Raw genomic sequence first — 12,751 nt, 5'->3', positions numbered from 1 at the left:
TTAAAAGTCAAACTCAGACTATCAGAAATAAGAAAACTATTTCCACTTTGACTTCAGAAAAACATCTAGAATATAGCTTTATTAATATAATTTACTCACTCAGGTTCAACTGGCAAAGGTCCTTCTTTTTCATATTCAAGTAATTTTACTTCAGGCTTGATAAGAACGCTTCGTACTGTGATATATCGAAAATATGTGTTAGGAAATGCTATTTAAAAGTAATATTTTATAAATTATATTTAACTTCAAGGACTATTCAAAACATTATGTCAGCTTTGAAAATGAGCATGGCTACGGCCATTTTCCCTATTCATTTTCGGTTCACTCATTGAAGGGGGGAGGGGGAGTTGCCAGGTGCTTCACTAGTCAAAATAATCTTTTGTCCTGTAGGAACCAAGGTCATCGGCTGCTCCCTAGACTGCTGGCTGGGCGTTTTGTGCAAAGCCCACCAAGAAGATATATTGGAGAACGTAGTTGCTTGCATAGCTTTAGAGGTCGGATTTCTTAACTTTGTATTGGGGAATTGTTACGTGCGTCTTCAGACTTGGTTTCACTTTTGACATGTAACTAATAAACATGTTCTTTGAGGAATTTCCAAGCTTTGGAATTCTGCTTTATTTGTCTCTGTCGGAACCATGACACATTACAGAGATATGCTGGTATTTTGAGAAACAGCCTATGCATACTATTTTAGCATGTTACTCATAAAATAATGTTTAAAATGTTTTATTTTCAACAAAATAATTGATACTGATTTGGCTTTTAAAAACATGTAAAAAGTACATAGAAGCTTAGGGATATCAAATGCGAAGTTTATTCCTGGATTGTTAAGGTAGTAACATGGTTGTTTAGGGAATCTGGCTTCTCCATTGACGTTGCTTGTTAGAAGGTCACAAAAGGTGATCACATGACCCTGGGACACTGCAACCATCATAAATATGAATCATTTGCCAAGCATTCAAAATCCCCATGACTATGGGGATGCTGCAATGGTCATTAAGTGTGAAAAAGTGTTGCAAGTCACTTTTGTCAGTGCCTTTGTAACACTGAAAGATGACTAAATAATTACAGTAGTCCCATATATAAATGATAACTATTGTTAACATATAGGTAAGGGAGACTTCCGGTGGCAGGCGACTTCGTCGGTCGCAGCTGTTTGCTGCCTCCCGCCTGTTTCGCGTAAAAGCCGGTTTGACAGCTAGCATCAGCTGTCAAACGGCTTGATACCTTTCCCCTGGGCATAAGGGGATCCCACTCGACGGGCCCCATCCTCAACTCAAGGGCTCAGCAGGATATACCTGCTACATCCACTCTTGAGGAGGCCTCGGGGCTCCTAAGAGGCGCTAGGTCCTGCGGAAGCGAAGCCGCTTCGATCTTCGGCGGCGGTGGCGACGTTGAAGAAGTTAATCGTGAGTTTTACTTGTAAGCAGACGAACCAACTTTGGAAGCTTGCTTTTTATGTTTGATTTTACTTTAACTTGGATAATAAGTTCCTCCCCGTACGTGTGCTGGAATGAGGAAAAGTGAAACAAAAATGGCGATGGATTGATACTTTTCAGCAAGAAGTGAAAGTGATTTCCGGTTTGAAATTCCTGCTACTTTGTATCTGCGTACTATTTGCTCTGGTTGAATTGCTTAAATTTACTGCTAATATGCTTCAGAGAAAAAATATGCCTTTAACTTTGGGACCGATTATATCCCTGAGGTCTCAGGCATCTCAACCAACTTCTGAAATTTTCCACTTGCCTCCATTGTTATCTTTTTCACCTCCACCGCCCCTTGTCAGACAATTGCAGAACTGGGTCTCCGCAATGACTGAGATGTTTCAATCGTTTGATGCTAAATTTCAAAATAGATGTGATCAAGTGATGCTACAACAACAGGATTTATTACAACAACAAGATTTATTACACAAACAGGAGGATTCCTGCTTGAATGTTACAATTGCTTCTCAAGACCTGAATGAACAAGTGGAGGCGGTGGCAGTTGATGAAAGTTATTCACATCCTGAAGGGGCCATATTAGAACCTTACATTGACTTTTTAAAAATGAACAAAATTGTGGAACAAGGAATAATAGAAGAGAGACTGAGTAATTCTGAACAGGTTTTTATATATCAAGACATACAATTTGAAGACTTAGAGCAATCTAATTGTGAATTTATACTGGGAGTAAATGTGGAAACTATCAAGCAAATTAACTTTATACAAAGCTACTTGGATAACTTTGAGGATCAACAACTAACTGCAACTGACTCATTTCAACTGCTAAAAACAACAAAGATTGATATCCAGATTAATATTCAGATGATACTGGTAGAAAGGGAAGAAAATTTTGCTCAGTTTGAAGTGATTAAGTTTTGCAACCAAATCTTGAGGTTTGATAATCGAAATGCTCTAATATGGGAATTAACTTGGTATAGAAAGAAAGCTAGAGTCAGATATAAATAAGACACTAAACTTTATCTGATGGGTTAAAATGTCTTAAAGGTTTTTTTCTTTTTGATTTAATAATGAAGGAAGACTATTATAAACGAGGTGGACTTATTGTTAAACATTTGATAAATAATTGAATGATAATTAAGTAATTGAAGTTGTTAAGGGGTCAAAATGATTTTTTATAGGTGTAGTTTGATGAAAGGACAGAATTTATTTGTTAACTTTATGGAGGATGGGAATTTCTTCCTTTTTTTCTTTTTCTTTTGTATAAGTAAGGGATGGTGTTAAACTATTTTGCTGAAATGGTAAAGATTTTGAGCATAACTAAGAATGGATGGGAATTAAGGCCCTAAAGGTTTCTTTTTTTCTTTTTTTCTTGATTTAATATGGTTGAAGGAGGTGGACTTATTGTTAATGTTATATTTGATAAACAACTGAATGATAATTAAATAATTGAAGTTGTAAACCTTATTAAGGGGAAAACGATTTTTTATAGGTGCAGCTTGATGAAATGACAGAATTTATGTGTTAACCTTATGGAAGATGGGAATTTTTCCCTTTTTCTTTTTGTATAAGTAAGGGATGGTGTTAAATTATCTTGCTGAAACGGTAAAGATTTTGGGTATTTGAAGAATTAATTAAATGAATAATTTTTATTAATACGGAGGAGAGGGATTGTTTAAGCTTAGAGTTTGGAGTTAGAGGTAATAATATTTGCTTACTTGTATTTGAATAGTAGCCTAGGTTTGGTTTGGGAAGTCTGGGGGGTGGGGGGTTGGGATATAATATTGTGTAATATCTGTGATGTATTTTTTTTTTTTTATGATGAAAATAATAAAAATTTTATAAAAAAAAAACAAAAACATATAGGTAAGTTAGCATGTTTTGAGAAAAATATCTCTGATAGAATCAGGTATCAATATAGTTTTTGCTATCTAGGCAAGAATTACATGTTTTATGTTATACAAAGAAATATATAGAAAAATGTATGAGAAAAGGGGTATTATTGTAACATGATACTGTTAGTGGAACTTACCCATATATCTTTTCATACTCATTTCATAATCATTTGTTATCTCATTTAAGAGTTCTTCAACCAGTTTCTCTCTATCCTTGCCCTCCATGAGAGATTGAGGTACCAATGTGAGCATGGAGATTAACCATTCCTGCTGAATAGGTACCACTGGATTACTTTCAACACATTTCTTCATAAAGAGATAATTATTCTGAAATGAAACCATCATTATGTAATGAAATAAAACTAATGATTTTTACTGTTTGTGATTTGAAAGTATAAATTGTAATATTACTCTGAGAGCTTATCCTTATGTTCCATACTCTACAGCAGACATATCAAACCCGTGACATCACATGATGTTGCGCGACGTATCAGGACTGTTTTGCCATTGCCGGTAATGGGGTGGGCGCAGCTTCCGCGTGACGCATCCAGCCCGCGGGCTGGCATTTTGACACCCGTACTCTACAGTATGAGAATGTCTTGCTAGCTGTTGCTAAAAGACAAATAGTGTTGGCTTTGTGTCTTTTTTGTTGCCTCCAGCCTGATTACAGTTCTTTCAGTTTTAAGGGAAAGTTTTCCAAGTTGTGCCAATGAGATAAAATATTACAGCTCTAAAAAAGATGGCCTTGGCAGAACAATAACTTTCCCTGCCCAGTCTCCCAGGAATAAACAGCTTATTTTAGCTTATTTTTGTCTTCCCATGCAGGAGAGAATATGTTTAGCATTGTTTGCTGACTGATGTTCGGTATTTTTTATCTTTACACTCTACAAGCATAATCTAACACAAAAAAGTACTACATATGGTAAAGGAGGGATATATGCTATATTTCTATTAAATGTATACATAAACTTTTAAAAAAAATCTTACATATCTTAATTAGAATTCTTAATTAATGTGTAAATATGAATACTATTTTAAAAATCAGAAATTCATGTTACCAATATTTTAATCAAAATCTTTATAATTTTGATTTGACAAGGCTACCAAAACCATGAACATGGCTGTCAAGTTAAATTAATAATTTGCAACTTTAGGATATCCTAACAAATATGATCTTCAAATTACATTAATAAATAGTATAGAGCATCTTCATCATTTGTAGTTCTATGGATAAGGAACAACAAACCCTATGAATATTAGCTGTATTTCCATATCTCATAAACTTATAACGTTTATGCAACATGTTACAATCATAATAAGCCTTTTAAAAATCCTTAACTCACTTACTCTAATTTGTTTCTGTTCACTGTTCATCTGTTGAAAAAAAAAGTAAGAAAAGATCACAAAATTGAATGAGAAATTCTTGATAGAGTGAATGAAAAAAATACTTCTGTCCAAAATTCAATCAGGCTAAACTATAACTTTTAACAACTATGCAGTAAATGAAAACTCCTCCTGTTTTGCACTATTGCTGATATCTGCAGCATTGCAGCTCACCCAGCTAGTATAGATCTGCATTAAGAAAGGTAACTAAGCAGAGTATTCATGGTGAGAAAAAAAAAACAGCAGGTAAGGAAACATACAGATATTTACTGCAACCTGACTTTGGATGAAAGAACTAGACTTCAAAGTAATCAATTAGTTCCTGACCTAGAAATTATTATAAGATATTTTCTATCTGTTCTATCTATTCCACCTTTCTACCCATAAGGCCCTCAAAATGGTTAATATGATTTCCACGAAATAGATCTTAGTTATTTCCAGAGTTCAGTGTAACCATTTATGCAGTAAAAGTGAAAAATTCAAAAACAAGGAACTTTGTTAACACCTGCCCAGAGAATCGTAAATGCTTAGTAGCTAAAGTGCTCATAGTGATAGCATCAACAGTGATTGTATTGCTTATACTAATAAAAAACTTTTCACAGGTTCCTCTTCAGCTTAATTGAAATTATCTGCTATCTAAGGCTATGGGACTTTTATAAATGAGGATCAAGTCTCTTTGGTTAGGATTGAAATAGATCCAATAGTAGGATTTATACACTACTAACCTATGATTTCTTGACCTATAGTTTGTTGAATGAACTACAATAATAGGTGTTTTGGTTTGTATGATGTGTTACCACATCAATAAATACTTGGTGAGTTCTCACGCCACAGTAAAGAAAAGAGAGAAGGTTTTTCGTCTCTCAACGACTAAGGGAGTGTGGTTATAAATAATAAAGAGACTTTGACGAGGAGTTAAACAAGTTATAAAACAACTTTGCACTACTGTCTTAAAAAGAAATGACGTCCCAAAATATGTAACTACTTGAAAAAGCATGGGCCTGTGTCACCATGATTTTTCACAAAGGTTTTTCAAAGAATAAATCATATTCAGTAAGGTAAAGGAAGATGGATGCAAACTGGTTTGATTTCAGATTAATAACTAGCAATTCATCATGATTAAATACAACACAGACTGACATGACATGAGTGCTGTAAAGAAAAAAAATAAAAAACCAACTATTATTATCCATATACATATTGAAATAAAAACTTACAGTATACGGCAGTTGTGGAGCAACAGGCTCAGGCTCTCTGTTAACAAATTCCTCCATGGACATTGTATAATCTTTTGTGGCAACATTAATTCTGAAGTACAACAAAAAAGAGTGAGCAATATAAATGTCTTTTATATTTCTGTACGTGTCTCAGATTTGTATCTATTTCTTACCAAGTTGATACTGAACAGCAAACTGGCTAACATTCAGACATAATCAAATTACATCACATAGATTTGAGAAGAATTAGCCATTTAATTATTTATATTATTTATTAGCAGAATAACAGAATGGAAAGCGACCTTGGAGATCTTCTAGTCCAACCTCCTGCTTAAGCAAGAAACCCTATACCATTTCAGACAAATGGTTGTCCAATCTCTTCTTAAAAACCTCCAGTGTTAGAGTATCCTCAACCTCTGGAGGCAAGCCGTCGCACTGATTAATAGTTCCGTCAGGAAATTTCTCCTTAGGTCTAGGTTGGCTCTCTCCTGGATTAGTTTTCATACATTGCTTCTTGTCCTCCCTTCAGGTGCTTTGGAGAATAGCTTGACTCCCTCTTCTTTGTGGCAGCCCCTGAGATATTGGAACACTGCTATCATGTTACCCTTAGTCCTTCTTTTCATTAAATTAGACATACCCAATTCCCACAACTGTTCTTTGTATGTTTTAGCCTCCAGTTCTCTAATCATCTTTGTTCTCTTCTCTGCACTCTTTCTAGAGTCTCAACATCTATTTTATTCCTACTTTAAATTTAGCTCCTCTTCTCTTACATAGCATCATGATGACAGTGGTGGTGGTATATTCCAGGGAAAGATAAAGGAAGACCAGTAATATATGCCAAAAATATATACTCTCAGTAGGGTCATCCAAGGGATGGAAGTCAGTCCAGCTGCCCAGTTAAAACAACAGATAGTAGCAATATAAGTTGTTGCTGGAAAACAGATGATCACCTTAGTGACAACAGCAAAGGCATGATTTCATATTGCATGGGAAAAGTCATTCGTAAACCAGTCCTGTATTTTAAAAAGAAAACCACATGGATAGACAATACAAAGTGATCAGTGATATAGTACCAGACGATGGCCCTTCAGGTTGGATGGTACTTAACATACTACTGAGAAAAAGCTGAGGATTTTTGAAGTACTAATGGTATTTTAACATTATGAAGGTTAATTTAATACCTTCAGAATATCTGATTGCAGATATTGCCATGCAGGAAAAGAAAATCCAAAGCTGCAAAGATGATGAGAATGTGGAAAATCTGAATTTAGTGAAAGATGAAATGTATCAAGTAGACATTGTCATCTTAGGATCAGGTAACTGATATAGATTGGAATTGGATGTTATGGTCAAAAGAAGTTAGTACTCAGATAATAAAAAAACAACAAAGGAGAATTTATGTCACTTTCATATTTAGGAAACTCGTAGCAAAGATTATACATGTACACTTAATTAATTTGTATAAATGCCCATCTATCGGTGAAACATAATAGACAAATCAATTAAAGAATGAAGTTAAGATCACTTGGTACAATGTAGTTAATAACTGAATAATATTTATTTATTTGTTGAATTTATTTGCTGCCCATCTCATAATAAATTGACTCTGGGCAGCTTCCAGAATTAAAGCATCAAAATCCTAACAAATAAATAACTTTGAAAGAATAAAAACAGAAATCCCAATCAAAATAAAATATAGTTAAACATTGGGGAGGGAGGTACAGGATGCACAGCGGGGGGAGGTGGGATTAATTCAACCACCTCCAATGTGATGCTCCCCCATTAGAGCCCTGAGCCATCTGGCAGAGCCAGGTTCCTGCAGAAGGACAAAAGAGTGGGAGACAATCACACCTCAGGGGGTAAGATGTTCCAAAGAACAGGAGCCACAGCAGAGAAGGCTCTTCTCCTGGACCCCACCAACTGGAATTCCTTTATAAACGGAGCTCAAATTATGTCTCCTCTGCCAGCACAGATTGGGCAGGCCAGTCCCGGTGGGATGAGACAATTAGACTTCACAGATAGTTGTGCAGAGTGTGCTTTAGTCTGGGAAGATTCTGCCTATTTAGATCAGGGGTGTCAAACTCAATTTCATTGAGGGCCACATCAGCATTGTAGTGCCCTCAGGGGGGCTGAGTGGGCATGGCCCACTGGGTGGGCATGCCTGCAGTGGTCACAGCTGACTGGATGGATGTGGCTGGGGTGGACATAGCTACCTTGCTATTGCTCGATGGTGGGACGCGTCTGGTGGCCATGGCTGGGGCAGGTACCGAGGTGTGCGAGGGGAATGTACTCCACCCACGGACCAAGGGCAAGACCCAGGAGGGGGCTGAGATGGCCAGTGGCGACCTGCTCTCCAACCAAAAAGAGATGGGACAGCATAGGCTTGTCCGGTGGTCTGCATCACGTGCCCCGACTCCACATGCTGCCAGTGCCACTACAGTTCTGCTGCTGGAGGACCGGCCCAGTATTCATAGCGGGCTACGCATTCCCTGCTGCCGGACGACGTTGGCCCCCATGCGCTCACCGCCTCCTGTGCACGCGCCTTGGGGGCTGCCGGGCTGGGCGGAGCTGGAGCCAGGGCAACGGGGGCCAGTCCTTCGCCATCTCGGAAACATCTCTTCGGGCCAAATATCAGCCAATCACAGGCCGGATGCAGCCCATGGGCCTTGGGTTTGACATGTCTGAACAGCAATACAAGGATTACTTTGGGCATTTACATGTGTCATTCTTGGTTTTCCACACCTGACAGAACCAGAGAAACTCTGCAATGAACTCAAATATGTTGTTACGGATGAATGTGAAAAAAGATACAAAGACCAAGAAAAAGAGGAAAGTAAATTGGATGTCAGAAGAAACTTTAAATTGCCAAGAAGAGATGCTGAAGCCAAGGAACAAAAAGATCTCAGAAAGAAACAAAGCATTTCAAACAAGGGAGACAAGAAGCAGTATTACAATGATATTTGTAAAGACATCAGAGCTGGAAAGAGACATGTTAAAACAAGGTAAATGTAGAAGAGTATGGAAATGATGTTGAAGAAAATATGCAGTAATGTTTGGAAAAATATGAACTAGTATAAAGAAAACTAAACTAATCATAACAGGTCAAGCCTTAGAACTGACAATGAACATTTTGAAGCAGATGATAGCTTCTGCCTATTAGAAACAGCTATCAATGGCAGAACCTGGGGGTGGGTGATCCCCAGCCTAGAACCCTTACATAGCCACAAGCGAACTAAGTCCAACCCCCCCCCCCCTTGAGTGCCATTGACCCTTATCTAATTTTAACCAGGTACTGACTGAGAAAATTCCTTTACATAGGCTTTTAGCAATAAATCATTTGAATTGAACCTTCATGTGTGGACCTGATCTTTTGGCCTGACATAAAGCTTCAACAGTCAAGGAATATGCCTTAGACTAGCATTTGAAAGGTAGCCATGAAGATCTTGGAAAAAGTATACAGATATGGAGATGTGCCTATAACTACAACTACCAGAATTGTATAACCAAGGTTTTCCTTCTGAGTGTCCATGGAAGAGAAATTTGCATTGGAAAAAGCAAGATAGAAAGTGTACTGACACTTCAACACTTTTGAACTTTGGTATTGAAGAGGATTTCTGAGAATACCATTGATAGGTCACAAAACAATCAATTGGACCATTAAAGAAATTAATCCAAAGTTCTCATTGAAGGCACAAATGACCAGGCTCAAATTTTGGACACACTATGAAAATATCTAGCTTCCTTGAGAAGACTATAATGCTAGGAAAGGTGGAAGGAAAGACAAAAAGAGAACAGCAAAGTGGAGGAATTCAATTACAGGAGGTCACTTGAAACCTTCCCTTCCATTGGGGGAACTTTGCTTGTTAGAAGTCAGTTGGGAAGATTGCAAATGGTGATCATATGACACCCAGGATGCTGCAACTGTTATAAATGAAAGCTGGTTGTCAAGCACTCAGATCATGATCACACCACCAAGGTTGTAAGTGCAAGGACTAGCCATAAGTCACTTTTTTCAGTGCATTGTAACTTTGAACAATTGCTAAGTGAATGGTTTTAAGTTGAGAACTACCTGCAACCATGAGCTCTGGTTTATATCATTGTACTATGTAAGGTCAGCTCATGCTGGATATTTTACCTTTTAAGTATCTGCTTTTCTGTACATTTTAAGGTAAAGAATTTGATATTGAATCAAACATGATCATCTGTTAATATCTGTATGTCCAGCAACTTACAGCACAGATGTATGGGTAGAAAAATAGTGCAAAACATGTATGTCTGGTAGGAATCTACAAACTGCCTTTTGAGCCCTGGAGCAGAGAATAAGGCAAACACAACTACTACCACTCCATAATAATTGCTGTATAGAAAGAGAGATGTTACATGATTTTGTTAAGCAACTTCTGCTGTTCTGTTACTCTTCGGTATTTCATCAATTTCTTCTGTTTTTCAGTCGGCTCCTTAGATGTGGAAGGAAGAGCTATAGGTGGTAACTGAAGGTTCCATACATCTTCATCTTCATCAGGAGAGTTTGTTGATTTACTTGGAGCCGACATCTAAAATAAAAGCAAGTATTTTTTGATAGAGAGAAAAACAGTAAGATTATTAAACTAATTTTCATAAAGATCAGATTACGCCAATATGATTTTTTTCAATGAAAAAATCATTTTAATGTAGATAAAGGTGTTAATTTACTGATTATGCAGAGATGGGTGGAAGTCAAAACTTAATATATCATATTAAGTAATTCTATGTTGATATGTGCAGTGTTATACAACTTTATATACATTTTCATTTGACTGATACAGTTCTTTTTCAATATTCTAATAAATAATGGAAACTAATAACATTCAGGATCATTGATTTAATTAAGTGCTTTGGATTCCTGAATATGACCCTCATTTTAAGCAAGAACTTGTGATTATTTTTGTATGAAGGCATATATACATGTATAAAAAAAGTGTTTCTAATATTCCTCACTCTTGATATGGATCAAGATACAGAACCTAGAGTAGAGCTACACGGACAAATACACTTAGTTTTCAGTGGCTCCATTAGTAAACTGAAAGTATATACCCTGCAGTTCTTACAATTACCATATAAGAAAAACTGAACTGTTGACTGAAATAGACAAAAATGGTGCAAAAATGTGAACTCCGTGTTAGGGGAACTAAGAAAGGGGCAGAAAATAAAAATATTGTGCTGTGGTATAAAATATGATTCATAGACAAATTCCTTACTTTCCTATTGCTCCGAAATAGTATGTTGCAAAATCAGTTTGAACACATGCATCAGGAACTTCGCTTTAAGAAACTTACTGATGTACCTACACCAAGTAGCTGGATTGTTTTGCTGGTTCAACTTTACCAGCTAGGATAAAACATGTAAAGACAAATCAGGAATCTATTAAATAAAAAATACAATACAGATTGCTCTTTCCCTTGATTGGATGAGAGGAGAAATTTTTCATCTACTTTGTGCAGCTTGCTGATATGCTCAATATTTGTAAGCTGCAGTATTATGTGAGAACAGGGCCAATCATTTCAAAAACATTTGTAAGGGGAGAATTAGAGAAATATATAAGAAAATAACCTAACAGTTACTAATAATAGCAATATAGCTAATACATCCTGCATTGATATGTCTAACACCATAAACTAAGCATCATCTGCCTATTCCAGGTCCTTGTGAAGGACTCGATAGGTAGATAAAAATGCCAAATCCAGTCTGAATATCTGGCTGACTGTGCAACAAACCATTCAGATACCTATCTAGTCAATATGGTACCGAATACCACTGAATAGGGAATAACAATAAGAGAGGATTTTTGCGTCCATTTCCATCAATTGAGATATACAGTGTTTCTCAAAGTGTGAACCCTTGGGGTCTCTCAAGACCCTCTCAGATTCCACAAAACCAAAATCATTTGCCAGCTTACGTTGAAAAAAACAATTCAGTAATGAAATCCCATCAAGCAATTGTGAGAAGCATTAGTGGAAGGAAGGCAATGCATCCATTTTTAATACGGTCAACGTAAATCACATACAAGCTAAATCTCATTTGAGGACCTCCATTTTAAAAAACAGAACGGGGTCCTCAAAGGAAAGGGTTTAAGAAACACTGAGATGCACAATCTATTTATACACATTTATATCCCGCCACAAACGGAATACAAGCTCTTCTCATTCCAGAGAAAAGGCTCCCCAAGGGGAAAAAAAAAAATCACCATGAGTTCACAAAGCAAAACAGGTGTTTTTATTCTTATCCCTGCAAACTTGCAAGGCGAATATAGGTAAGTTCAGTTAATTTTTCAAGCACCTCCCCGAGAAGAGCAGCATCTGCACAGGAAGGAGAAGTTGCCGTGTGTTGGTTTTGCAGAAAAAGCAAGGTAGCTTCATTTGCAGCAACAGCTGCCTTGCCCTATCTCGGAAAATACAGTAAATCTTCAAGCAGGCAGCAGAAGGAACGCTAGCTGAACTGCTGGAGCCATAAAACACCCCCTTGTTTGAAATATATCTCGCTCGCTCTCGGTCTGCAGCCACGTTTGGGAGGCATCCGGCCGAGCCCAATCGTCTGCTACCTTCTGGGCCCCTCACCTCTCTCAGAGATGGTGCTCCAAGCTAGGTGGGATCGGTTGGGGTTGGCCGAGAAAAGGGGACCGACGACGGCAAGAAGGCCCGGCGTCCAACTCCACCAGCTCCTGCACTGGGTCGTCAACAAGGCGTTGGTTGCTATGGGCACGAGGTAGAGCCCCACCCACCCCCCGGTCTGTTTGGCGGACGGTCCCGCCCTCCGCTTTAAATTCACCCGCCGCGCG

At 37.5% G+C, this 12,751-nt stretch overlaps 1 protein-coding gene across 1 annotated transcript in view; it reads right to left on the bottom strand.

Moving 5' to 3' along the window:
* The window catches only part of DNAH12 (dynein axonemal heavy chain 12), a 95,759-nt gene extending 83,098 nt beyond the window's left edge, over window positions 1–12,661 (bottom strand). The window contains exons 1-6 of the mRNA XM_029286246.1: window positions 12,531–12,661; window positions 10,318–10,490; window positions 5,938–6,028; window positions 4,685–4,711; window positions 3,475–3,664; window positions 100–175 (exon numbers count right to left, since the gene is read on the bottom strand). Of these exons, the coding sequence (XP_029142079.1) occupies window positions 100–175; window positions 3,475–3,664; window positions 4,685–4,711; window positions 5,938–6,028; window positions 10,318–10,490 (557 nt within the window). The 5' untranslated portion in view covers window positions 12,531–12,661. The remainder of the gene's footprint in view (window positions 1–99; window positions 176–3,474; window positions 3,665–4,684; window positions 4,712–5,937; window positions 6,029–10,317; window positions 10,491–12,530) is intronic.
* Between the last annotated feature and the right edge of the window lie 90 nt (window positions 12,662–12,751).

Source organism: Protobothrops mucrosquamatus, unplaced genomic scaffold (genome assembly GCF_001527695.2).
Source record: "Protobothrops mucrosquamatus isolate PMUCROS unplaced genomic scaffold, P.Mucros_1.0 scaffold3175, whole genome shotgun sequence".
Taxonomy (NCBI): domain Eukaryota; kingdom Metazoa; phylum Chordata; class Lepidosauria; order Squamata; family Viperidae; genus Protobothrops; species Protobothrops mucrosquamatus.
Note: the sequence above shows the minus strand (reverse complement) of the source record. Positions and strands in the feature narration are given on the sequence as shown.